The sequence below is a fragment of the Telmatherina bonti genome, assembly GCF_933228915.1.
Source record: "Telmatherina bonti genome assembly, chromosome: 18".
Classification (NCBI taxonomy): Eukaryota; Metazoa; Chordata; class Actinopteri; order Atheriniformes; family Telmatherinidae; genus Telmatherina; species Telmatherina bonti.
Genome location: NC_136616.1, coordinates 20,869,856 through 20,896,716, shown reverse-complemented (window position 1 = coordinate 20,896,716; position 26,861 = coordinate 20,869,856). Strand labels below are relative to the sequence as shown.

Here is a 26,861-nt window from a genome sequence, read left to right as displayed (position 1 = left end):
ACCACAACTCTCCTCCATACATACCCCATACACACATGTATATACACACACACACACACACACACACACAAACGCATGCACACATACACGCGCACACACAAACCGATCCCCAACCGTCTTGGTTCCCGGTCCACAATCAGGCACCAGGGCACGGACCTGCCCCCCGCCGCAGCGGCAGATCCAGGTCAGCCCAGCCCCCCACGGCGGAGGCCAACGCCCCCCACCCCCAAGAGACAGGGGACAGCCCCAGGCAATTAATTAATTATTGAATTAATACATTGTGGCACTTTTACTCCTCCATAGAAGTTACTAAATATAAGAAATAAACTACTTCAATTCGGCCCGAATGTTTTGATTTGTCAGTTTTTTACAGATTTACGGAAAACTGAGGGGTCTAACTATATTCTTCATTGTTCAGGATTAAATGGATAGACTACTATCAGGACGGGGAACCACTTCACCTGTCATATACAGGTCGTGTATACTGGAATAATTGGGTGTTACAGCAGTTTACGACAGTCACATTTTACGGCAGCAGACAGCTGTCTGTGTATATATGGAAAAGCCCACGTGAGGCGGTGTGTGTATTCATACACATATACATACAAGTATATATGATTTCTATGGTGTTTTTTCTGACTTATGTTGTACGTTAAGAGCCGTGAATAAAGCCGTTTCTAAAGCAGAGAAAGTCCTGCTCTCGATCATTCTACACACCCAGTGTAAAAAAAATGTCTCTGAGCAAGATTACCTACCCCAGCTTTAACTACACTGCTCAAAAACTAAAGGGAACACTAAAGTAATACGTAGATCTGAATGAATGAAATATTTTTATTAAGTACTTTGTTCTTTTCATAGTTGAATGTGTTGACAACAAAATCACAAAAATTATCAATGAAAATCAAATATATCAACCCATGGAGGTCTGGATTTGGAGTTATACTCAAAATGAAAGTGGAAAAACACACTACAGACTGATCCAACTTTGATGTAATGTCCTTTAAACAAGTCAAAATGAGGCACAGTAGTGCCTGTATGACCTCCCTACAATGCCTGGGCATGCTCCTGATGAGGCGGCGGATGTTGTCCTGAGGGATCTCCATACAAACTGGACAAAAGCATCCCCCAACTCCTGGACAGTCTGTGGTGCAACTTGGCGTTGGTGGATGGAGCGAGACATGATGTCCCAGATGTGCTCAACTGGATTCAGGTCTGGGGAACGGGCGGGCCAGTCCATAACATCAATGCCTTCATGTTGCAGGAACTGCTGACACACTCCAGCCACATGAGGTCTAGCATTGTCTTGCATTAGGAGGAACCCAGAGCCAACCGCACCAGCATATGGTCCCACAAGGGGTCTGAGAAACTCATCTCGGTACCTAATGGCAGTCAGGCTACCTCTGGTGAGCACATGGAGGGCTGTGCGGCCCTCCAAAGAAATGCCACCCCACACCATTACTGACCCACTGCCAAACTGGTCATGCTGGAGGAAGTTGCAGGCAGCAGAACGTTCTCCACGGCGTCTCCAGACTCTGTCATGTCTGTCACATGTGCTCAGTGTGAACCTGCTTCCATCTGTGAAGAACACAGGGCACCAGTGGCAAATTTGCCAATCTTGGTGTTCTCTGGCAAATGCCAAACATCTTGGACGGTGTTGGACTGTAAGCACAACCCCCACCTGTGGACGTCGGGCCCTCATACCACCCTCATGGAGTCTGTTTCTGACTGCACATTTGTGGCCTGCTGGAGCTCATTTTGCAGGGCTCTGGCTGAGCTCCTCCTGTTCCTCCTTGCACAAAGAAGGTGGTAACAATCCTGCTGCTGGGCTGTTGCCCTCCCACGGCCTCCTCCATGTCTCCTGATGTACTGGCCTGTCTCCTGGTAGCACCTCCATGCTCTGGACACTACGCTGACAGACACAGCAAATCTTCTTGCCACAGCTGGCATTGATGTGCCATCCTGGATGAGCTGCACCTGAGCCCCTTGTGTGGGTTGTAGACTCTGTCTCATGCTACCACTAGAGTGAAAGCACCGCCAGCATTCAAAAGTGACCAAAACATCAGCCAGAAAGCATCGGATCTGAGGAGTGGTCTGTGGTCACCACCTGCAGAACCACTCCTTTATCGGGTGTGTCTTGCCAATTGCCGATAATTTCCACCTGTTGTCTATTCCATTTGTACAACAGCATGTGAAATTGATTGCCAATCAGTGTTGCTTCCTAAGTGGACAGTTGGATTTCACAGAAATGTGGTTGATTTTGAGTAACATTGTGTTGTTTAAGTGTTCCCTTTATTTTTTTGAGCACTGTTTATGACCCTTATTTAGTTTGCATTAAAGCATTGGTACTGCACTCTCAGACATATCAAAATTTCTCTGCAATCAGACTGTTTTGTATCATTCATGGAGTATTTTTTAAAATGGCTTCAAAGATTCATGATCATATGATTTTCACATGGCAGATTGGCTGATCACAAGTATTCACACAGATTAAAAACACTTGAAGTCTCCCCCATCTGGCTGCACTTGTATTGTTTTGTTAACAAAGCCAGATGGCCTTGAACTCAGTGGACTTCAAATTCCTTTCTCCCTTGCCACATAAGTTTCACTTCTCAGGAAAGTGAATCTTTGAGAAAACTGAGTAAAGGAATCTGAAGCCTGAAGGAGCTGTAACAGGAAGTGTGTTTGTGGGCGTGTGTAAAACCGCAGTCCAACTGAATCTATGAACACTAATTATATGTATGAAACTTAAAAGAACATGCATTTCTTCAATCATTACCTGCTGCAAAGGGGTTTTTAATTTATTCAACTTCATTTCTGTTCACACAGAGTATTAAAAAGCGTGTGTAAAGTTTACTCTTTCACATTTTGTTTTACAACGTAGTTAATTTAAAAATGTTTTTTTTTTTTTTTTGCTTCTACTCCTGTTCCAGTTCCAACTTTATCTTATTCTGCACTGGGTATCTGCAGTGACAATGACTAACTGGACTTTCCACACTTGAGCTATTCACTGTCTGCATCCCACTTCTCCTGCAAGTTCAAGAGTGTGACATACTTGCATGGAAGATTGTGAAAATGAATAAATTGTGAAATAGTAACTCCTTGTTTCTGTGCACGGGAACACAGATCATCCTGTTTGCGATAAGCGTCTCATTTCAGCAGTGAATGTTACATGCCTACAATGTGTTTGATGTTCTTATTTTTTTTACTTTGTGGAAGTGGAGGAAGAGGAGGTGCTGTTATTTTTGGCCTCTCCGTACATGTTTATCTGCGTTGCTCATTCCACAGAAGCACAGTCCTTACAGTTTTTTATACAGATACCAATCAGGTGAGACCAGCTAGTTTTGCTGAAGGGGAGAAATATTCACCTAAACTCAGATTCCTTTACTTTTTACATTTACATGATAAATGTAATATGGGAAGACTACGCTTACTGACAAAACAAAATTAATCTATCAGTAAAAGTAAGAATTATCTTAGTTGTTTTGTGTCCATAGAGAACACAAAGCTATGAAGCTATTAATCCTATAGCTCACCATGTTTGCCAAATATGAATGTCAAATATTTGATCTTTAACTCTTGTAGCTTGTATTTAATTTCGTTTAGGAGATGAGTTTTAATATACTTTGCTTAGAAAAAAATATATACACACTTCTATCCACTTTCCAGGCATATAACTGAGCAGTGGTCACAGTGAAACTTAGGAAAATGTTTTTTTTCTTGCTCTTACTCATGTATCCAAGAACATAAATTGAGAAACAAAACTTCTGCCCTCAAGTATTCTCCTGTTTGACTTGTATTTTATCAAGTCTTTTTGTTACTAAACTGGGCAGCAATAAAAAAAATATATATATGCACATACATATAGCAGATGCATATATCACATACAACTCATTTCCTCACTGTTTATGAAAACAATACTGTTAACAGGGACATACAACTTCATGAGAGGATCGGATTCTGAAAATATGCTGTGGATTTGGAATAAAACATACAGAAAAAAATCTATTTATGTGATTGAAAGTTAAGCATTCATCCACTGTTGTTCTAATTGTTTTATCCTTCATGTTATGACTTCTCGGTGTGGTTTGGGTCAGTTTTGACCTGAACCAGAAATGCCCTTAAGTGTTTACTAGGTTGTATAACAATCAACAACTACGATGTCATAATGCAGTGCTATCCTTCCTCTTTGGCGTCCTCTGCTGTCTTTTCCTCTTTTTGCAGCTATCCTGGTTCCTCCATATATCCACGGAGATGGCAGAATGGCTGGGCTGCATGGCTGCTGTCCTTCACTTTATCCAGGTTCTCCATCTGCTCTTCGCCAGTCAGATACCAAGTCTCCAGTGGTTTTGAGCCCACTCCTACAGAAGACTTCTGTTTTGAACTTTTTTCTGTTTAATAAGCTCCTTTTTTGCTTTAGATCAGCCTTTTGAGTATTGTCTCTGACAGAATCATAATCCTTCATTAATCTGAATTAATAACTGACTAAATGAATTAATTTACTGATGTTTACTTGTCTATTGTAGCTCATGTCTATTGCAAATTTAGTGTTTCAGGCAGTCTTTAAATATTCTGTAGAAACAGAGTTTATTTTAATAACAGACATCAGTAGGAAGCATATGAAGGACGACTATTTGAAGCAGGATGCAGCAGAGCTTGACGATCATAGTAAACTTGAAAACTAAAGAAGAACTTGTTAAGTTCTTCAGGCGCTTTATTCAAGTGCGCTGACAGCTGCTTTCCTGCAGGGGGCAGCCTTGCTCTGTACAAATGGTGTCAGGGATGTTGAATGAAAACACAAGAGCAGGAAAAACAGCTAATTTTTTCTGTTTAATTCAGAAATCACATATCAGATTGTTTTAATACTGTTATTTGTTTCTTTAGGGAGTCATTATGGAATTAAATGTTACAATGTTATAAACTTTAATTCAGACTGTAGCTTACAATTAATTGGATTTCTACAAGCTGGCTCCCTTTATTTTGCTGTATTGCCTTTTAAGTGACATCTCCAACTATAAAGTAGTAATTATTAGCACTTTATACACAGTGAGAAGACGCAATGGCAAAATACCAACTTGTATTCAGCATAGCAACATGTAAATAACGTTTACACTGCTGCAAATATGTTGAAATAGATTAACTTACAGGAAGCTTGCTGCAATACCAGAGAATAGATAACTGGTCAGGTACCAGTTCTCAAAATCTTCCACCAGGTTTCATGCAGACAGGAAGCAGTATTTTCCAATTTTGTGTTAATCCTAAACAGAAAGAGGAAGTTCTCTGTTTTCAGCTGAGTTCATTCACATGCTGCACCTCCAGTCGTCTGCCTGTGCTGTGGAGAGACTCATCGCTGCTGTATGGATATCTACCAAGAAGCGGTGTTTTATCTGAAGTCAAATCATGTTCCAGGTAAGGGGACACATGCTGCTTGTTAAAAAGATGCTCAGTTATCTTTGTAAAACTCGTGTAAGTCATACTTGCACAATCATCATGAAGGTTTGTACTTTTATTTGTATGTTTCCAGCAGTGGAAGAAGAACCAGATGCTTTGGAGGAGGATGTTTTCCAGGAGGAGGCAATGTCCTCCTTCCTCTCGCCTCTTAACACTGAGAGCATAGACTTCCCCGACACTCCAGTGAGTTCACCTTTCTTCCACATCACAAATGTGTCCTATCACTCAGTAGACTCTACTTGTTTTCTCTTGTGCACATTGAGTCTTTCAGTCCTCTAAGTTTCTATGATTCCAGCAGGTAAATTGAGAAGGATCCAAGGCTAAATGGGGAAATATAAGATGCACTAAAAAATCATTGAAATGCAACAATCACTGGCTGCACCTAATACTTTCCAAGATAATTATTTAAGTTTTTATTTATACATTTGTATTCTTGTATTTGAATGAATTTTCAAGGAAACTCAAGTGGTAAAGAGGTAGTATGCTAACTCTACTAAACTTTGACACCATAAACATACACAAAGCACGCTTGCCCTGAAGGGAACGCTCTGTGTTTTCACCACAATTTTAGACACAGCAAGAAATGTTTACAAATGAGACTTTACTTCCTGTTTTTTTTTTAAGTTTTTTTTTTTTCACATCCCTTTATAACTGTGAAACTCACAAAACCATAAAGGAGCATGCACACACACATACCACACAAAAGTCATAGCAAGGAAAACAGATAAGAACAAACTAAGAGAAAATTTAATCGTATCACATGAGGACTGAAACATCTCTATGTGATCATGAGTCTAGAACGGCTTAAATTAAAACAAACAAACAAACAAACAAAAAGACAAAACAAAACCAGTTGGATCAAATCGCAATGAGATACAGTTCAGAAATGTTCAGTATGAGTGGTTTTGAACTGGGTATAAGAAAGTGTTCATACTTTCCTCTATGTATACCACTCCACATTAATCTGCATGTGAGGTTTTAGTGATTTCAACAATGGGATTGTAGCGTTTTCTGTGGAAGATTTTGTTTCAGTTGTTTCTCCTGTTCAGATCACTGATAACGATCTCAGACAGGTTTGATAATTAGTTTTTAAACAGACAAGCTTAGTTTAAGGAAAAGTACTTAAGGAAGTTGTTCCACAGTATTAGGCGAGTCAGTTTCCATGTCGTGTGGGAAAAAAACAAGGCAACGCTTTCAGAAAGAAGTGAAAACAATGGATGTGCCACCAAAATCAATATGAGATCATGGTACTGTTCAAAAATGTGTGTGAGGCAAAAAGCCAATAGGTTACTTCTGATAAAGACACATAAAAGAACGCATTGTAGAGCAGGAGTTAAAAAGCCACTTATGAACAGGAAGCGAGTATTTAAAGCTGCTCATGGAAAAGAGCTTCTTGATGCAGGAAACTTGGAAGGCTTGCATTGTGTATAAAGCTGGATTTCTGCCACGCAGTGCAGTGAGCTCAGCAGCACATGAAGACTAATTTTCAAGTAGCTTTATTCATGGATGAATGCCGTGCTTGACTGGAAAGTCCGGATGGGTGGAGGTTTTGGTGGTTGGCAGATGGCCACCATGTTGCGACAAGGTTGTGATATCAGCATGGTGGTGCTGGAGCGATGCTTTGGTATTAAATGATGGGGAGTGAGATGGTAGACCCTTTCATTGCACCAATCCTGGCTTCACCTATTAATACAGCTGCTCACAAATCAACACAAAGTTATTCCAGTAATAAACATCCATTTTTATCAAAAGGTGATTGTTTATGTGTGTGCAAATCAGATCACAGTCCTTTACAAGATCTGCCTGTAAACTAATTTTGTGAATTGTGTCCATGTTTAAAATGCTAAATAAAGAGACATTTGCCGGTTTTTCTGCTAACAACAGAAACAGTGGCTAATGTGGTTAGCTGTTTTTCTTGCTCTCTGACAACTGAAAACACAAAAAATACTGACCTGACTTTCTTGGGCTGCATAAATAACTTTTTTTTGTTATTTTTCCAGTGAAGCTTATAATGTGACTAAAACACAAATGCATTGCAACAAATGATAAACTAATTGTAACCTATGAGTCATTGTTTGAATAAAATAGCCTTATTTCTTTCATTTAGCCATCAAATATATATTTAATGTTCAATAAATGTAATAAAATACAGACAAAGCAAGCAAAACAAGGAGTGGTGGCATCCATATTGATAATTTCTGACTTTGTAAACAAGAACATGCTTTACTTGGCGATGACATCATTCCCAGATCCGACTTTTGACCTCTTAATCAGCTCAAAGGCACCTCTGCAGTTTTTAATCAAATCATTTCCTGCCATAATATGAAAGGAAGGACTCTGCCTTTAGTGTAAAATTATTTTCATTCAAGACAACACACCACTCGTTGCTGCCAAAAATACTCCTGAATTTGTGGCTGCTGTGCCGTAATCCCCTGACCTCCAACCTACTGAGCTGTGGAACATCCTTAAAGTGAAGATCTTTAAAGAGACAGCAGTACACCGCCAAACAGCAAATTTTGGAAGCAAATCTGATATCCTCAAATGAGACCGAGACAGGTATTATACACAGATTTGCAATAATCCGATAAAGTTTATAGTGTCATATATATTAATAGCTGATTTAGTTCCTATGTTATCAGACACTTGGTTTGCCACTGTCAAAACATGCAGGTAGGCTTTTGGAAACTAAGTGTCTGATTACATAAGAACTGCATCAACGAAGGACTTGCAAGTTCAATGGATGAAAGGGTTGTTTAGAAGGAACTTGGTCTATAAAAGTTTTTTTCTGGAGATCACGACCAGATGAAGCCAACAGGACCACGTCATCTGCAAAAAGCAGGGACCCAATCCTGAGGCCACCTAGCCGCATCCCCTCAACACCTCGGCTGCGCCTAGAAATTCTGTCCATATAAGAATCGGTGATAAAGGGCAGCCTTGGCGGAGTCCAACCCTCACCGGAAACGAATCCGACTTACTACCGGCAATGCGGACCAAGCTCTGACACCTGTCGTACAGGGACCGGACAGCTCGTACAAGGGGGTCCGGTACCCCATACTCCCGGAGTACCCCCCACAGGAACCCCCGGGGGACATGGTCGAACGCCTTCTCCAGGTCCACAAAGACATGTAGACTGGTTGGGCAAAATCCCATGCCCCCTCCAGGACCCCAAAGAGGGTATAGAGCTGGTCCACTGTTCCGCGGCCAGGATGAAAACCACAATGCTCCTCCTCAATCCGAGATTCGACTATCTGGCGGACCCTCCTCTCCAGGACCCCTGAATAGACCTTACCAGGGAGGCTGAGGAGTGTGATTCCCCTGTAATTGGAACACACCCTCCGGTCCCCCTTCTTAAAAAGGGGGACCACCACCCCAGTCTGCTAATCCAGCGGCACTGCCCCCGTTGTCCACGCAGTGCTGCAGAGGCGTGTCAGCCAGGACAGCCCCACAGCATCCAGAGCCTTAAGGAACTCTGGGCGGATCTCGTCCACCCCCGGGGCCTTGCCGCCAAGGAGCTTTTTGACCACCTCAGCGACTTCAGCCCCAGAGATAGGAGAGTCCACCCCTGAGTCCCCCAGCTCTGCTTCCTCATCGGAAGACGTGTCGGTAGGATTGAGGAGGTCTTTGAAATATTCCTTCCACCGACCCACAATGTCCTGAGTTGAGGTCAGCAGCTCCCCATCTCCGCTGTACACAGTGTCGATGGAGCACTGCTTCCCCCTCTTGAGCTGCCGGATGGTGGACCAGAATCGCCTCGAAGCCGTCCGGAAGTCTTTCTCCATGGCCTCGCCGAACTCCTCTCATGCCCGAGTTTTTGCCTTGGCGACAGCCGTAGCCGAATGCCGCTTAGCCTGTTGGTACCCATCAGCTGCCTCTGGAGTCCCACAGGCCAAGAAGGCCCGATAGGACTCCTTCTTCAACTTGACGGCATCCCTCACTGCTGGTGTCCACCAACGAGTCCTGGGATTGCCGCCACGACAGGCACCAACGACCTTGCGGCCACAGCAATAGAGGCACGGAACACAGCCCATTCGGACTCAATGTCCCCCGCCTCACTTGGGACATGGTTGAAGCTCTATTGAAGGTGGGAGTTGAAGCTCGCTCTGACAGGGGACTCAGCCAGACATTCCCAGCAGACCCTCACAAGACGTTTGGGTCTGCCAGATCTGACCGGCTTCCTCCCCCGCCATCTGAGCCAACTCACCACCAGGTGGTGATCAGTTGACAGCTCCGCCCCCCTCTTCACCCGAGTGTCCAAGGCATGTGGCCACAGGTCTGACGATACGACTACAAAATCGATCATCGAACTGCGGCCCAGGGAATCCTGATGCCAGGTGTACATATGAACACTCTTATGTTGGAACATGGTGTTCGTTATGGACAATCCATGACGAGCACAGAAGTCCAATAACAAAACACCATTTGGGTTCAGAGGGGGGGGACCATGCCTCCCAATCACTCCTCTCCAGGTATCACTGTCATTGCCCACGTGAGCATTGAAGTCCCCCAGCAGAACTACGGAGTCCCCAGAAGGAGCACCCTCCAGCACTCCCTCCAAGGACTCCAGAAAGAGTGGGTACTCTGAACTGCTGTTCGGCGCATAAGCACAGACAACAGTCAGGACCCGTCCCCTCACCCGAAGGCGGAGGAAAACTACCCATTCATCCACTGGGGTAAACCCCAACGTGCAGGCACCAAGCTGGGGGCTGACGAGAATGCCCACACCTGCTCGGCGCCTCTCACCATGAGCAACTCCAGAGTGGAAGAAAGTCCAGCCCCTTTCAAGGGTACTGGTTCCAGAGCCCAAGCCATGCGTCGAGGTGAGTCCAACTATATCTAGCCCGGAAGCGCTCAACCTCGCGCACAAGCTCAGGCTCCTTCCCCACCAGAGAGGTGACATTCCACGTCCCTAGAGCCAGCTTCTGCAGCTGGGGATCGGACCGCCAGGGTCCCCGCCCCTTGCTGCCGCCCAGCTCACATTGCACTCGACCCCTACAGCTCCCGCAGATGGTGAGCCCACGGGAGGTGGGGCCCATGTAACCCTTTCGGGCTGAGCCCGACCGGGGCCCATGGGCGAAGGCCCGGCCACCAGACGCTCGCTCTCGTACCCCACCTCCAGGCCTGGCTCCAGAGGGGGGTCCCGGTAACCCGCAAGGGTTACCGGGACCCCCCTTGAATGCAAGGGAACATTCATGCCCAAGTTTGTCGTCGTCATAGGGGTTGATGAGCCGTGCTTGGTCTGGTCCCTCCCCTAGACACCTGTTTGCCATGGGGGACCCTACCAGGGGCATAAAGCCCCCGACAACATAGCTGCTAGGATCTTCGGGACGCACAAACCCCTCCACCACGATAAGGTGACAGCTCAGGGAGGGGGAATCACTGATACACGATGCATTTTCTGATGCATCGTCATTCAGAAAAATGTTTGTTTTCCAGACTTCATGCAGCCCAGAGGAAATGTTGGAGAAAAGGCTTGTGGTCCTGAAAGGTGTCCTTGAGATTGAGGAGGTTTATCTCAGAGAGCTGGACACCTTGCTGATGGTAACTTGAACACACACAAAAGCATGAACAAAAATTCTAATTTAGCTAATTTTATAGATCCTTTATTCTTAAAAAAAAAAAAAAACCCCAACAACCTCCAACTACTCTTATTCAGTATCAGAAATTAGTCTGATAAATCAAAATGTGATATTCTGAGACCTAAATCGATCTTCTTAAGCAACACTCTGTTCTTCTCTTCACTGTTTAACTTCTCTTTATTTTACTTCATCTGTTGTCACATTTATAGCGCTGACTTGTTTTTGTCAGTTTTCTTTCACAGTTTCTTTGTATTTTTTATTTTTTTTACATACCAAGTCATTTCCTGTTCTGTCTTAGTTTTAAACTCTATGCTTGTTTATTTGTTCCAGTTGTACAATGATTAGTCACTGGCTTACTCTTCATATTTTATCTGTTTTGTTTCCATCTTTAAAAGGGTAGATGCGTTTAATAAGGTTTGAACTCAGAGTTAATGTGCACAGTTGTTGAAACAAATACTAAACTCTGGAAAAACACTTGACTCTTGTCAACTGGTACCAATAAAGACCAGAACAACCTGCCAGTTTTAGAAGAAAAAGAAGTTTTGTTTAATCAATTTTTAAAATGTATGAAAGTGTCTGCAGTACTCTAGTTCATGCTGGCTAGCACATAACATGGCGTGGTCTTCATTTAAACTTTGACTTTAAACATAGAACGAGCACTAACTATATGGTATGTGTAAAACAAACTAAGCAGCTAATTTATGTCCAGTTAAACCTGCTGCTAGTTACTGCTATCCGCATCAGACAAGGCTGCTGTTTTAAAAAGGTGAAGATATACACATTTTCAAAGATTTTGCTCTTTTTTGCATTTTTTTTAAATCAGCTTCTCGTGGATTCCCTATTTGCAGTCGGGCGACACTTTCCGTTTTCACATGATGGTTTGAATGACACGACATGAGATGTTCAGTTTTTCTAGATATTTTTTTAAAACTAAAAACTTTCTCAAAGCACTGTGAATGTGTTGGTTTCACTAAAGGATACTCATGTTTATTTTTCTAAAAACTGACTTAATATTTCCTTTTGATAGCAGGAAATGATGGAGCAATAATGGGTGTTTCTTTTTTTTTTATGGTCAATTTCTTCTTCTTTTCTCTCTGTGATTAACATAAACAACCAATCCCTGTTCCCCTTTTCTAAAACCTTGACTCATTTAAAAAAAAAAACACAGAACTAGAAAAATGAAATAAAAATAATTGTATTTGTTATGGTCAAGTAAAGTTGCTATGTTTGCTGTTGTAGTTAAGCATTATGTGTGTGTTAGTGTGTGTGTGTGTGTGTGTGTGTGTGTGTGTGTGTGGTTTTTTTCATGTTATCGTGCTCTGTATTGCTTTTGTTATAGTGTTGCCACAGATATGAGCATAGCTGACTCAATGTATATCTCTATATATAAACTGTTTACTTGTGATCACACATTTGTTTCAGTACCACACCTATTCTCTTTTTTTTAATTTTTAACTTCTCAACACCATCATGCATGTCTGGCCTTCAGCACAACTCTAACTTATGAATTATTTCACTTTTAAATTGCTTTCTTATAGCCCATGAAGGCTCTACGTGCCTCCGCTGGAACTTCTCAGCCAGTGCTGTCCGGTCCACAGATCCAGACTGTTTTCTACCAGGTGCCTGAGATCAGAGATGCTCACCAAAGTTTCTACTCAGACCTGAAGGAACGTCTAAGCGCTCACTCTCAGACAGAGTTCAGTTCTGATGAAGAAATGGGAATGAGATATAAAACCTGTGAGCTGGAAGTTGGAGATATATTTCTGAAAATGGTAAGTTTGTCATTGTGTTTCAGTTTTGAATATCAGTATCTCTGCATATTTAGACGGAGTAATAATATACACAATATACAGTTACCAGCTACTTCATGAGTCTCACTTTTTCAAGTGCTTAACACAAACAGCTGGTTACATGGCAGCAACTCAATGCGTTTACACGTGTACACGTTGTCAGGACCTGTTGAAGTTCAAACTGTGCCTCAGAAAGGGGAAGTCAATGGCTTTGAATGCACCATGGTGCCATATTGGGTGGTCTAAGTAGGCTATTGGATCTGGTGACTGCGAAACCCACTGGAGTACAGTGAACATGTTTTCATGATTACAAAACCAGTTGGAGATGTTCTTTGTGGCACTCTCCATATGAGTATTGGAGCTAAAACTGAGGCAACATTTTTCCTACTATCTATGGTGTACTTAAAAACGTGCATGCACATTGTTACCTCTATTTTCTTTTTCATTTGAGCCAGTGTATTATTTTTTTAGAGCGAACCTCTGGGATATGGTGGAATGGGAGATTCTCTTTATAGATGTTTAGCCAACAAATCTGTTGCAACTGGTTGATGTTATCATGTCAATATGGACCAAAAATATTTGAGGAACATTTCTTAGGCCTCATTGATTCTCTACCACGAAGAATTAAGGCGGCTCTGAAGACAAATGGGTGGGTGGCTGGTGGGGGGATGACAGAGAGATGGGCAGATGAACAGCATAAATTTGCCAAAAGAGCAATAGAAACAAAACAAGAGCATTCAGTTTCTGTGTTTTTAGCTGTGTTGCATCACAATGATCCCAAGCAATGGTTGTAGCTGCTGGTTGAAGCACTAAAAGAGACTTAAAGACTGATAACTTCACATGTGAAGTGATTGTTTCAGGCCATTGCTGCTGAAGGGGTTTCTATGTGGCGTTTGGGCAGCTGTCAGGGCAAAGAGAAGCCCTCCACCATTCAGAGAGTTCAAGGCTGAAGGCTCCTTGAACAAAATGATGAATTGAAATTCAGATAAAACCTTTCTGACATGTTTTTACTCTTCTCAATGTCAGACACAAAAATTAGTCAAAGTTAGTATCTTAAAAAGCAGTTTTGGACTGAATAAAAATACAACTAAATGCTATAATACTATATAATATAATACTGGTTATAATATTATAATAAATACTGATTCAAAGCAGCTTTTTATTTGACAACACAGACAGGTTGCAGAATGTATGAGCAAAGTACAATACAATAAAGTAGCATGTTCTCTCTGTTTTCATGCTGCATATGATTATTGTGTATGGGAAGTTGGTGTGTGTACACAGAGTTAAAAGTCTGGGCCAACTATTTGCATTTTGTAGGTAAACCACATCTGCCTTTATGGAGGTTTTATTGAGAACTACGAGAAAGCTGTTGAAGTTGTGAGGAAGTGCACGCAATCTGATCCTCGCTTTCGAACTCTTGCAGAGGTACCAAAAATTCAGTATTTCCATCCAATACAACATCAGGACAAATGCAAAAAGCTGCTTCAGTGTCACATGATCTGCTGTTTTTCTAGAGCATGATGTCTAACAACGGTGCAGACAAAACTCGGATCACATACACATTTGAAGGTACATATTGTAGATGTGCGTTTCTGTCTACATTTCCAGCTGTCAGTGCCTCACAGCTGCTTTTCTCTTCACAGCTCTACTGTACAAACCTTTGGAGAGAGTAACCAAGACCACATTAGTGCTGCGTGTGAGAAAACCCTGAATACTTTCATTGATTGATTGACTGTATTTGTGTGTGACTTGGCAACATCTTTGTGTCTGCTAGGATCTCCTAAAGACAACACCAGAGGAGCACAAGGATTACGCAGCCCTAAATGAGGTTCTGAGACTATCTCGCAGCTTCCTGTCAGGCGTCAACGAGAGTTTACATTGCAAACGGGAGGTCACACTTAGTCATGGGATGGTGAGCGTCAGGTTTTACAAACTCCACATGAATTAATTGATAATATGCAGGTGGAGATTTATAAAAACTTGTGCATATGTGTATTCAGAGACGCCAGCTGATGCGTGATGGCTTTGTGGTGAATGCGAGTGATGATGAACGCAGTCTGCGTCATCTCTTCCTGTACACCGACCTCCTGCTGTGCACAAGATACAAACATGCAACCAGAGGGTGAGTGTGGCGAGAAAACAACTAGGTTGTGGAAGATGCAATCAAATATTTGTGATAGTAAAAAAGTCAGTTGTCTGTGTATTTAATTTGCATCTGCTTTGTTCTGAAGTTTTACAAAAGCCACATAAAGTAAGATGATCTTAAATGTGCCTTTCTTGACATATAAAGTGTCTAATTAAATACATAAACATATACATATACATATACACATACATATACGTGTACATGTACATTCTATTTTATTCTATTCTATTCTACAGTCATTTAGCAGACGCTTTTATCCAAAGCAACTTACATATGAGTGAGAACAACACAAGCACGAAATCAAACAGTAGAGGACATTGTAGGAAGGTGCTAGTGGACTGTCAACTTGGATGCAGATACTTGCATGAAGTGCTACAGGCTTTTTTTTTGTTTTCTCCCTTCCCACTACACAATATCACCTATGTTACGATACAAAGAATTAATACCATAAAGTTTGTTGCAAAGAACTGGGCTAAGTTCTCACTTTCCAATAAATACAGCTATACTAAGCGTTGAAGTGCTCCTTGAAGAGCTGAGTCTTCAGCTTGCTCTTAAAAGTAGACAGGGACTCTGCAGAGCGGGCAGAGTTTGGGAGATCATTCCACCATCGTGGGACAACAGAAGAAAAGAGTCTAGCTAGTGATTTAGTCCCATGTTGTGGTGGTAACACAAGGCGTCTTTCACTGGTGGAACGTAGCTGTCGAGAGGGAGTGTAGGCCTGGATTAGGGAGTGAAGGCAGACAGGAGCTGTTTGAGTTATTGTTTTGTAAGCCAGAAGCAAAGCTTTGAATTTGATGCATGCTGCGACCGGAAGCCAGTGAAGAGCGCTTAGCAGTGGAGTGACATGAGCTCGTTTGGGTTGGTTGAAAACCAGATGCGTTGCGGCATTCTGGATCATCTGCAGAAGTTTAACAGAGCATGCAGGCAGACCTGCCAGTAGGGAATTTCAGTAATCGATGCGCGAGATGACCAGAGCCTGAACCAACAGCTGAGTTGTGTGTTCTGTCAGGTACGGTCTGATTCTCTTGCTGTTGTAGAGAGCATATCAACAGGTACAGGCAACCGCGAGGCAACATGGACCTTAAAGGTCAACTGGTCATCCACCATGACACCAAGATTCCGGGCAGCAGGCGTAGGAACAAGTGTGACAGAGTCAAGCTTCACACTTAATTGCGGATGTAAGGAAGGATTGGCTGGACAGACAATGAGCTCTGTCTTGGACAGATTGAGCTGAAGGTGGCAAGCCTTCATCTATGCCGAGATATCAGCAAGGCAAGCTGATACTCTTTGAGACGGTTGTGTCATCCGGAGGAAAGGAGAGGAAAAGCTGAGTGTCATCAGCATAACAGTGATAGGAGAAACTGTGAGAACTTATGACTGCACCAAGTGAGGAGGTGTATAGTGAGAAGAGAAGAGGGCCGAGCACCGACCCTTGAGGCACCCCTGTTTTCAACCATGTGAGCTGGACACTTCTCCTCGCCAGGATACTCTGAAGGATCTTCCTGAGAGGTAGGACGAGAACCAGGAGAGGACAGATCCAGAGATGCCGAGCTCAGAGAAGAATTTGATGGAGAGGAGAATCTGATGGTTCACTGTGTCAAAAGCAGCAGACAGGTCCAGCAGGACCAGGACTGAGGATTAACCAGTGGATCTGGCAAGCCGGAGGGAATCGGTAACAGACAGGAGAGCAGTTTCAGTGGAATGGCCTTGCCTAAAGCCAGACTGATTTGGTTCAAAAAGGTTTTCATCATGGAGGAATTGCGAGATTTGGCTGAAGACAACACGCTTTATTAGTTTAGATAAGAAAGGCACCAGTGAGACCAGCCGGTAGTTTTCAACCTGAGCTGGGTCGAGTGTGGGTTTCTTCAGCAGCGGGGTGACCCGATCTTGCTTGAAGACAGAGGGAAAGACCCCAGATTCAAGAGATGAGTTGATAATATGAATCACTGCAGCTTTGAATGTAGGAGAAATGCTCTGCAGGATATCGTAGGGACCGGATCAAGTGCACAGGTGGTGGGTTTAGAGTTTTGTAGAAGCTTACATGTACATGTAAAGATACATATACATATGCATATAAATACACATATACATATAAATATACATATACATATACAGATAGCCTACATCATATACATAATATCCATATATATGAATGTGTAATTGTATGTATGTCTTTGTTGCAGGAAGCAGGATCAGTACAGGTTCTGCTGGTATGTGCCTCTGGCAGGTCTCAGACTTCGTTGGGTTGCAGAGCAAGAACGATTGCCTGACACATCAAACGTCCGCTTACACACCATAAGAACAAAGATGCACCTCCTTCGACAGCAGCTACAACAGCATTCGGTGTGTATTGAAGAGATGCAGAGAGAACACGAAAACCAGAAGTTTTAACACATGAGTGAAACATAAAATGTTTCTGTATGAAGAAGGGTTCCAGAGGTCTGGCTTTGGTCTCGCGCAGCAGGAAGAAACTGGAACAAATGGAGCTAATGCTGCTCATACATTCTCCTATTTACAGACTGGAGCTGCACAGTCCCAGTGGCAAGGTCACAAACACACATGTATATTATATTTTGTGTCCAGTTTAAGTCTTGACTAATTAAAGACTGAGTTTCTAACACAATCTGTATTTCTCACTGTAGAGTCGCAATCTCCTCTTCTCCTCATTGTATGAACTGGAAGAATGGAGAGAAGCCATCCATAAACTCACCAGAGTCAGTGAGTGGGACTTTATATAATTATTATTTGGTTTTGATTTTAGTTTTGGCTGCCTGGTGCACAGATTAATCTACTGAGTCAGTGTTACATATGAAATGTATGTGCATTGCCATAAACACCTGAAATTAGTCAAACTAAATAAGAGAATGCTAATTCTGTGCAGCTGTCTGGAAAACCATACTCTGAGAAGAGGGACGATACTTTAGTGTTGTTTTTTGTTTCAGCCAGTCCACTTCAGTCAGCTGACTGTCAGTCTTAGCAACAGTTCATAACATTTATGTACTCTAGTCTTGCTTTGTAGGAGGTCAAAGCGACTATGCTTTTGGTTTTCTTTCCTCAGCAGCCCGATTTGCAAAACAAACAAAAAAAAACACTGGAGGACGTGCCTCAGTGGTGCTTTCAGTTGTTGCATCTTTGCACAGTTTTTCCTGGTATTATACAAACAGCTTTCACAGTCATGTTGTCACGAAGAAACTCACAGAGAAAGAGTGGAGTTAGCAGCACTTTAATTCTGAATTTGATAGCTGGCAACGATCTTATTAAATGAGGTATTTAAGATGAAAAACTCCAGAGGGAAAGCCAGGTGTGTCAGAGGAAGGGAAGTCCATCTGTCCATGAACAAGGTGGATGTGGAGCTGGTGCTGAAAAGGTCAGGTGCTTCACATGTTGTAGGTGGACGATTAGTATTCAGATGATTGACAGCGAGGATTTGGAGGAGTGTGTGTTTCTGTAGCAGAGCCTGGTGCGAGCGTAACACATGAAGTCGTCTGAACGACTGCTTAAAGTGTCATCCAGATGTTGCTTCTCGATATTTCAGACTTATTTGTTCCCTTTAGACCGATCTTTAGATAAGTTACAGTCCCAAAATAAAACCTTGCAGTCATGAGTTTATCTTTTTTCCCACATAACTCTTATTGTGTCACGTACCGGAATCTGACTTGTGCTGTTGTTCCAGACATTGAAACTGTTCCTCCAGACTTGCTCACGCTCACCAGTTCATGTGTGAAACTGAGAATGACCCAGCAGCCACCTCTTCACAGCTCCTGTGCTGGTAAAACAACTGTCACAGTCTGTCTTTCCTTATCTTCTGTCTGAAATACAACACACTCCCAACTTGGGCTTTCATGTTGCATCACCATCACCAATTTCAGCGCATTCTTTTCTTTTCACCATCTTTGTCCTGAGTTAGTCTGACTCTTTTATTCAGCCTGGTTATATCCAGTATGTTTGTCTCTGTCTCTTGCCAGGAGGAGAAGTGGAGTCGCTATGTGGGACTTTGAGTGTGGTGATCCATTCAGCGTCCGGCCTACAGCAACCAGCCTGTATGCATTCATTTTTATGTTACATTGCACACAGAGAAATGTGAACATATCAGGTCATCTACAGCTGTGATTTATTCTCTCTCAGGTGTATATGTTTGTGTGGAAGTGGATGGCTATGAGTTTTATGAAAAACAGACCCAGACTCACTCTTCAGTCTGCAGCTTCAACCCACACTGGGACCAGGTGCGTGTGTGTCTCCAAACTGAAACCATCACATTTGACTTTGTGAAGCTTAAGAAAGTCTGTCAACTTTAATGATCTTTTTCTTATTTGGAGCAGGAGCTGTCCTTCCAGGTGGATGGTGCACAGAGCATGAAGGTCCTGTGTGTGAGTCAGTCAGATGCAGAGGAAGATACAGTTTTGGGGAAAACTACTGTGAAGGTACAAACATATGTAGAAATATAGGTCCCGCACACTAGCGGTAGATCCCGAAATGATTTTATCTGAGAGTGAGGTTTCAGCCCACAGTCCTTCCTCAGACTGACTGGAGGTCTGAAGAAGGACTGTGGCCCGAAACGTCACATGCTGTTGTTATTAAAACATATCAGGAGCTACCTCTTGTCTTATTCTATTTTTGTCATTACTTACCTTTGGATCCGGCACCCAGTTTTATCTCAATGAGGATGTGTGTGTGATGTAAACTTATTTCTACTTAAGGTGCAAACATATATTAACTGTTAAACTGCAACAGTGCATCAAACACACGCATCATAAATATTAAGCCCTTAAATGACAGGCTATGTGGAGCAGGTGAAGCACAGTGGCATATGTCACTGTTTCTCAAATGGGGGACGTGTACCTCTGGGGGTGCTTCAAGGCATTCCAGGGGGTACATGAAATTTACTTGAAAACATATCTTTTTATTTTTTCTTTAAAACATCCTTAAACAAAATAATACAAATATAATATTATTTAAATATAGAATATATTTCAATAAATGTAAGTGTACATTTATAAGCTGAATATACATTTAGATTTACGCTATTTCATTCCTCCCAAAATCCCACATTCCAACAGGAATTGAACCCCATCCGTTATGAGCCAAATCATATCCGGTCAGTCACTGTTGCCTTGACAACGCAAACAATGGTTGAAGTGTAGTAGAGATTTTGCACGGTTAAAGTTTAATAAATGACAAAGTCCTGTATTTCATGTTTTTTCTTCACCAAAAATACGTTGCAGTGGTTGGGAGGTACTTGACTGAAAAAATATTTTATAAGGGGCACTGTGTTGCAAAAAGGTTGAGAACCGCTGGCAAATATTGATTGGTAAAACTTTTTGTTGATGTGACTGGTTCAGTCAGAAGCATCTAAAACCTGCAGCTGGGTCGCTGATTTTCATTCGGTTATTAGGAGTTCATGACCATTTGAGCAGTCTAGTTGAACAACTGTCCCGTCGTAATACATGCAAAGGAGGGTAATTGAGTTACCAGAGTATGATGTGCTTGATGTTCAAGACTTTTTCTGTCGATCATTGTGCATGTGACTATGCATGAATTCATGGCACAAATATTTTCTTTAAATGACTTGAATAGAGAGTTTCTTAATATGACGTTGTGATTATAAAACCGAGCAGAATAACATTAAATATGTCCAAGATAAATAGTCTCAATGTGCTGCTTTTCAGACTATTTTTCTAAACAGTTAAACTGTCTGACAAAAGGAACAGAAACAATATTTTAACAAGAGCAACTTTATTGAGAGATTAACTGTATTAATACACAAAACATACAAAAAAACCGCTTAAACAATGCAGAAATATGAAACGTTAGTGCTTGTACTGCATGTCTATTGAGTCTCATTGACTAACTACAGTGCAGGCAGGAGTTGTTTGACCTCAAACCCTTTTATCTGGGTTTGCTTGTCTGGTTTAGAAGGTTTTCACTTCATTTTGGTTACATTAACACCTTTTGAAGCATTGGCAAAAAGTCTGGTATAACACTTGCTTTTTTTCTAGCACTGCCTTGTGTTGCCATAAGCCAGCGCTTAAAGCCACTGAGACAGTTGACCATGGTAGGAGCTCAACACATCCTTGACCTCTGTGTTAATAAGAGCCTGCATGCTGCGGTTCATTGGAGTGGAAGCCACTTTATTTTCCATACTTACCAAAAACAACACAGCTATTGTCCAATACAGATAATATATAGAAACCTCTGCAGCAGCATCTGGTCTCAAAAACTGTTTTTCGCCCACTAGGTGAACATTCACTACTACACCTGTCTACCTTCACTTATACCCATAAAGCCAAATATATCATATTTTAACTCATAGTTTCTGAGTTCTTTTGCATCACTTTATGGTAAAAACTTTGTTCTAAATCCCATTAAACACAATCTGATACTTGTTTTCTGGCCCCTAATAGATTGCAGGAAGCAGAACATTACACTATCATCATTTAAACATATCACATGGTAATGCAATAATAAATATCCTGCTTTAAAATGGTTAATTCTTTGTAACATTTGTTAAAGAGCCAAAAAAGGACCTCATATTAAAAAAAATGGGACTTTTCATACCATTTTTTCAGAGTCAGGCTTTAGAGGGTTAAATACTTTAAACACCAATGTAAATTATAACAATGGTAACTGTGTTTCTAACAGATATAACCATGTTTTTATTAGTTTTTACAGTTAAGGAGAAGGTGGAGAAGGTTAGGTTTAAGTCTGGCAAATGAAGATGATTTTCTGAGAGTACTGAGTGATTGCTTGAAAATTAAATTAAAAAAAGTTTCCCATTGGGATGCTTTATTAAATCCTGGTGGGGTAATGTCATGCCACTGTACAGCTTCACCAACACAAATGTCATGATAGAGGTATCAGAAGAAAATCACAGAATTTGATGGGAAAGATGAAGCTGGAACTAAATTTCATGGGTGCAAAGAGAAAAGGAACGTTTGGAGGCAAAATGATGGAGAATATCACGGGAAGAAATCATCTCCTGCTGCCAAGTGGACCATGTTTAAGTTGAAGAAAAGCAAAGTGTCACAGAGAAACAAACAACAACCAGGCTTTTTCCTGCTGTTAACTTGATTCTTATGTACTTTAATTTCATCAGCTTGAGTCTAAAACCCTGAGTAAGCGATGGAGACGCCAGACGCTGCAGCTCGGCCAGGTGGAGGTGACACTCTCCTTGAAGTACTGCCCCCACCCGCTCGAGCCACCGAGCTCCACAGGTCAACGGCTGCCCGTCTTCTGTGTCTCCATTGAAACAGTAGCACAGTAAGTCCCTGCCTGACAGTGAAGTGAAAATAACGCCAGCCGACCTCGTCAAAGCGTGTCTCGACATCTTGAAACTGAAAGCAACAGAGTTTTATTTCCTTTCTGTGCTTTTTTGTGCACATAGTTTAAGACGCTGCTTCTTTTGTGGGACAGCAGGCGAAGCAGAAGTGGCAAGAGTGGAAAGGCTGAAATGAAAAAAACATGACATGCTTCTGAACGCTCTGTCAGACAGGAGGGAGTGCTGGTTCCCCATGTGGTCCGGTGCTGCGTGGAGGAGGTGGAGAGGAGAGGCTTGGATGAGGTGGGAATCTACAGGATCTCAGGGACTGCAAGCGAGATAAGCATGCTCAAAGCTGCGTTCAACAGCAGTAAGAAAGCACACAGAAAAACACACCGGCTTCTTTTGTTGCACCGTAAGAGACACCGCTGTTTTACAGAGGAGGGGGAATACTGATGTGGATTCATGTACCAGGAAGCAATCATCGACATCAACTCCCAAAAACCAAAGTGAACACTGCCATCTATGGTAGCAGCTTGGCTAAAAAAATGTCTGATTTCCATCACATTTTAGTTTCCTTTGTGCTGGTTTCTAAAAATATTACAGCTTATATGAAGGAAGTTGGAAATTTCCCACAGTCTTATGAAAAGAAAAGGACAGCCTGTTTTATTTCATCAGGTTCTTATGAAACCTTAAAATTTAGAAAATGTAACCAAAGATGAACAACAGGTTGTTACGACCCAGCGGTCTAGGGGTAAGAGCCGCAACATAAAACAAATGTGCCAGAACAAAAAGTGTATTGGGCAACTTTACTGTCCCACCGAAAAATAAAAAGAAATCAATACAGGCCCAATTGGAAGGGCAGGGCAACCAAAATATAGAACAGAGTAATTTTACACAAACACAATCAAGCACCTTTAACCCAGGCCATTAAACAATCAAAACAAACAGCAAAGATCCAAGGCGACACAAAAGCCAACAAAACTACAGACTAGGCCTTAAAGGCTCTTCAAAACCAACCACCAAAATAAACCAGTCTCAGAGAGGGCAAGCTGTAGCCACCACACAGCTGCCACTGAATGAAGAACTTGGCGCTCTTTTATCCTGATTGGAGAGGTGTTGAATCCTCATTGGAGCAGGGGTCAGCCACTCAGAGATGCCAACGAGACCAGATGATGTGGAGGATCCAATCCAAGCCAAAGGGAGGCCAGATGGTTTCCAGGCTGAATGAAAATGGGTTGATGGGCAATTGGGGGCAGCTGTAACACAGGTCATGAAATATCAGTTTTTATTTTATTTTCTTTATTAAAAAAAAAAAAAAAAAAAAAAAAAGTCAGAATGTAGATCAGGGGTGTCAAACTTAAATATACAGTGGGTCAAAATTTAAAATTGGACAAACTCAACATTATTATTAATTGAAAAAAATATTTCCAGATATGACAATGAAGCTTATCAATTGGTGGCAAAATCCCGTGTGCATTCAGCTGCGGTGTTTCCGCTAACGTTCTAATCAAAAAATACTTGGGCGCACAAGCTGGCAAACTTTCATCACATCTTTGTAAACACTTCCTCATTGGGCTTATTTTGCCATGACTTATTTTGCTATGACTACCACAAACCGAGGAGAAGGTCCTGTCCTGACCGACGCACCAAACCACCACCAGAGGATTCGGATGTTTGTAATATTAGCAGTACATGTGCTGTATAATACCAGCGTGCCAGCTCTAGTAGTTGGGCTAAATATAATTATGCTGTAGGCCAAAATTGGCCTGCTGGCCAGAGTTTGACACCTATGATGTAAAATCAGGGTGTGAAAAACATCTCATGAATCATGACATTGTAAAAAAGCTTATATCAGCATGACTTAAATCACCTTTAGGTCTGAACTTTTACTGGGTCATAACAGCATTTTAATTATTTTCTTCTTCAGTTTTACGTTTGATGATTATTATGCTGCATGACCCAGGTAGATTTTAGTGGCCTCACATGCAATTTTGAGAATACTTTGGTGTACAGAAAAATGAATGGTAACTCCATGGTTGGAAAGCTTTCAGGTCACTTGTTGGCAACTTAGCCCAAATTTACTGCACCTTCACCACTGTGGTTGAGGTTTGATAAATGTTTATTACATCAATCATGATGATCTACCTTTTGACAGATTTCCCCACTTTGGTCGTGTTCAAAGAACATTGTTTAAGAAGTCTATTAAAGCTGTTCTGTGGAGTGTTTTTTTTTCTTTTGAGAGGGGAACGTCTCTTTCTTATGATGATGTAACTTTAACATTTATCACACTGATTCCTGAAGTCTAACTCTTGTTTTTTTACAGTTTCTCTGAGCATTGAGCATTGTCAGACTTTAGAGGAAAGTCCACTCCTGGGAAAATTGTCAAATAGCAATTTTGAAAAGATGAGCTACAAATTGTTTGGAAACACCTTTACAGCCTCATCTTCAATGATTTTTTTTTTTTTTTTACCTAACTTTAAGATTTAGCAAAGACCGGAGAATTTAAAAAAATTCTATTTTATGTTATTTATGTATATACTGTGAAACTCAAAATGAAGCATGTTTTGCAAAGGAAACCATGTATATGGCTGTAAGAAAGTCTTTTATCTGCTGGTTAATCCACTCAGACACTTTTTGCTCACATACAGTGGGGCTCCAAAGTTTGGGCACCCCTGGTAAAAATTTATTTTAATGTGCAAATAAGGAGCTTTAAAAAGATGGGAAATCTCGAAAAGGCATCAAAGTACAGTTTAGATATTCTTATAACATGTCAAAAAAGTTACATCTTATTTCCATCATTTAAACCTTCAAAACAACAGAAAACAAAAGATGGCATCTGTAAAAGTTTGGGCACCCTGCAGAGTTAGTACCTTGTACGCCCACAATTTGACAACTGAAACCTGACAGTGTCCTGGATTGTTTACAGTTCGTGTCTGGAAAGACCAGGTGATGTCAATCTCAAAGGTTGTAAATGCTCAGACTCATCTGACCTTGCCTCAACAATCGGCACCATGGGTTCCTCTAAGCAGTTGTCAAGAACACTGAAACTGAAAATAGTTGATGCTCACAAAGCAGGAGAAGGGTGTAAGAAAGTAGCAAAGTGTTTTCAGATGCTAATATCCTCTGTTCCGAATGTAATCAAGAAATGGCAGTCACTGGGTACAGTGGAAGTTAAAGCAAAATCTGGAATACCAAGAAAAATATCAGACAGAACATCTCGCAGGATTGTAAGAAAAGCAAGTCAAAACCCAAGTTTGACTGCACAATCCCTCCAGGAAGATCTGGCTGATACTGGAGTCATGGTACACCATTCCACTATAAAGAGGTACAAATATGGCCTTCATGGAAGAGTCATCAGAAGGAAACTTCTTTTACGTCCTTACCACAAAAATCTGCATTTGAAGTTGAAAAGGAACATATAGTCAAGCCTGATGCATTTTGGAAACAAGTTCTGTGGATTGATGAGGTTAAAATTGAACTTTTTGGCCGGAATGAGCACAGGTACATTTGGAGAAGAAAGGGCACACAATTTAATGAAAAGAACCTCTATCCTGTTAAGCATGGGGGTGGATCAATCATGCTTTGGGGTTGTATTGCAGCCAGTGGCACAGGGAACATGTCACGAGTAGAAGAAAAAATTGATTCAATGGGATTTGAGCAAATTTTGGATGCTAACCTAATGCCATCTGTGAAAAAGCTGCAGTTAAAGAGAGGATGGCATCTACAAATGGATAATGATCCTAAAAACACCTCAAAATCCAGGGTGGATTACATCAAGAGGCATGAACTGAAGGTTTTGCCATGGCCTTCACAATCTCCTGACCTCAACATAATTGAAAGTCTATGGATATACCTTAAAAGAGCAGTGCGTCACAGATGGCCCAGAAATCTCAAAGATCTGGAAGACTTTTGCAAGAAAGAATGGGTGAAGATACCTCAAACAAGATTAGAAAGACTATTGGCTGGCCATGAAAAGTGTTTACAAGCTGTCATACTTGCCAAACAGGGGAATAGAAGGAACTAACTATGCAGGGTGCCCAAACTTTTGCAGAGGCCATTTTTTTGTTTTCTGTTATTTTAAAAGTTAAAATGATGGAAATAAGATCAAACTTCTTTTGACATGTTATAAGAATGTCTAATCTGTAATTTGACGCCTTTTGGAGATGTTCCATGTTTTGTTAGCTTCTTTTTGGCACGTTAAAATAAATTTTTACCAGGGGTGCCCAAACTTTGGAGCCCCACTGTAGTTTTTTTAAAATGTGTGTTAGATGTAGTCATGTGAAAAAGGAGATAGGGTAATTCTGATTATAATCATCTTCTGTTGGTTCTACTCAGACCTACGGGAAGCGGTAGCCAGACTGAGAAATGCAGAAGTCAACGTCGTCTCTGGTGTTCTCAAACTTTACTTCAGAGAGCTGCCTGAGCCTCTCATACCCACTGAGCTGTTTCAGAGTCTGGCAAGAGCTCTGGGTAAGACACAACACCCTGCACGTGACGAATTTTACGCCTACTTTACTGACTCCTGAAGTGGGGATTCTAAAACCCTGACCCTTTTTTTCTCATAAGGCAGGGTGTAAGTTTACATTGCTTTATCAGCGTTTAATTGAATAAAGGATCAAAATATTTCTTGAACTGGGGTT

The 26,861-nt window shown here is 41.6% G+C and overlaps 1 protein-coding gene across 1 annotated transcript in view; it reads left to right on the top strand.

The window, feature by feature from the left end:
- Positions 1–4,251: 4,251 nt before the first annotated feature.
- LOC306769218 (active breakpoint cluster region-related protein) overlaps positions 4,252–26,861 on the top strand; it is a gene marked incomplete at both ends in the record, with an annotated part of 24,394 nt that continues 1,784 nt past the window's right edge. The window contains 19 exons of the mRNA XM_079257784.1: positions 4,252–4,321; positions 5,522–5,631; positions 10,882–10,986; positions 12,563–12,796; positions 14,135–14,242; positions 14,332–14,386; positions 14,461–14,513; positions 14,592–14,729; positions 14,818–14,939; positions 17,147–17,308; positions 17,401–17,509; positions 17,606–17,681; positions 18,637–18,732; positions 18,929–19,003; positions 19,089–19,186; positions 19,283–19,384; positions 22,057–22,220; positions 22,449–22,588; positions 26,557–26,691. Coding sequence (XP_079113910.1) covers positions 4,252–4,321; positions 5,522–5,631; positions 10,882–10,986; positions 12,563–12,796; positions 14,135–14,242; positions 14,332–14,386; positions 14,461–14,513; positions 14,592–14,729; positions 14,818–14,939; positions 17,147–17,308; positions 17,401–17,509; positions 17,606–17,681; positions 18,637–18,732; positions 18,929–19,003; positions 19,089–19,186; positions 19,283–19,384; positions 22,057–22,220; positions 22,449–22,588; positions 26,557–26,691 — 2,152 coding nt within the window. The remainder of the gene's footprint in view (positions 4,322–5,521; positions 5,632–10,881; positions 10,987–12,562; positions 12,797–14,134; positions 14,243–14,331; positions 14,387–14,460; positions 14,514–14,591; positions 14,730–14,817; positions 14,940–17,146; positions 17,309–17,400; positions 17,510–17,605; positions 17,682–18,636; positions 18,733–18,928; positions 19,004–19,088; positions 19,187–19,282; positions 19,385–22,056; positions 22,221–22,448; positions 22,589–26,556; positions 26,692–26,861) is intronic.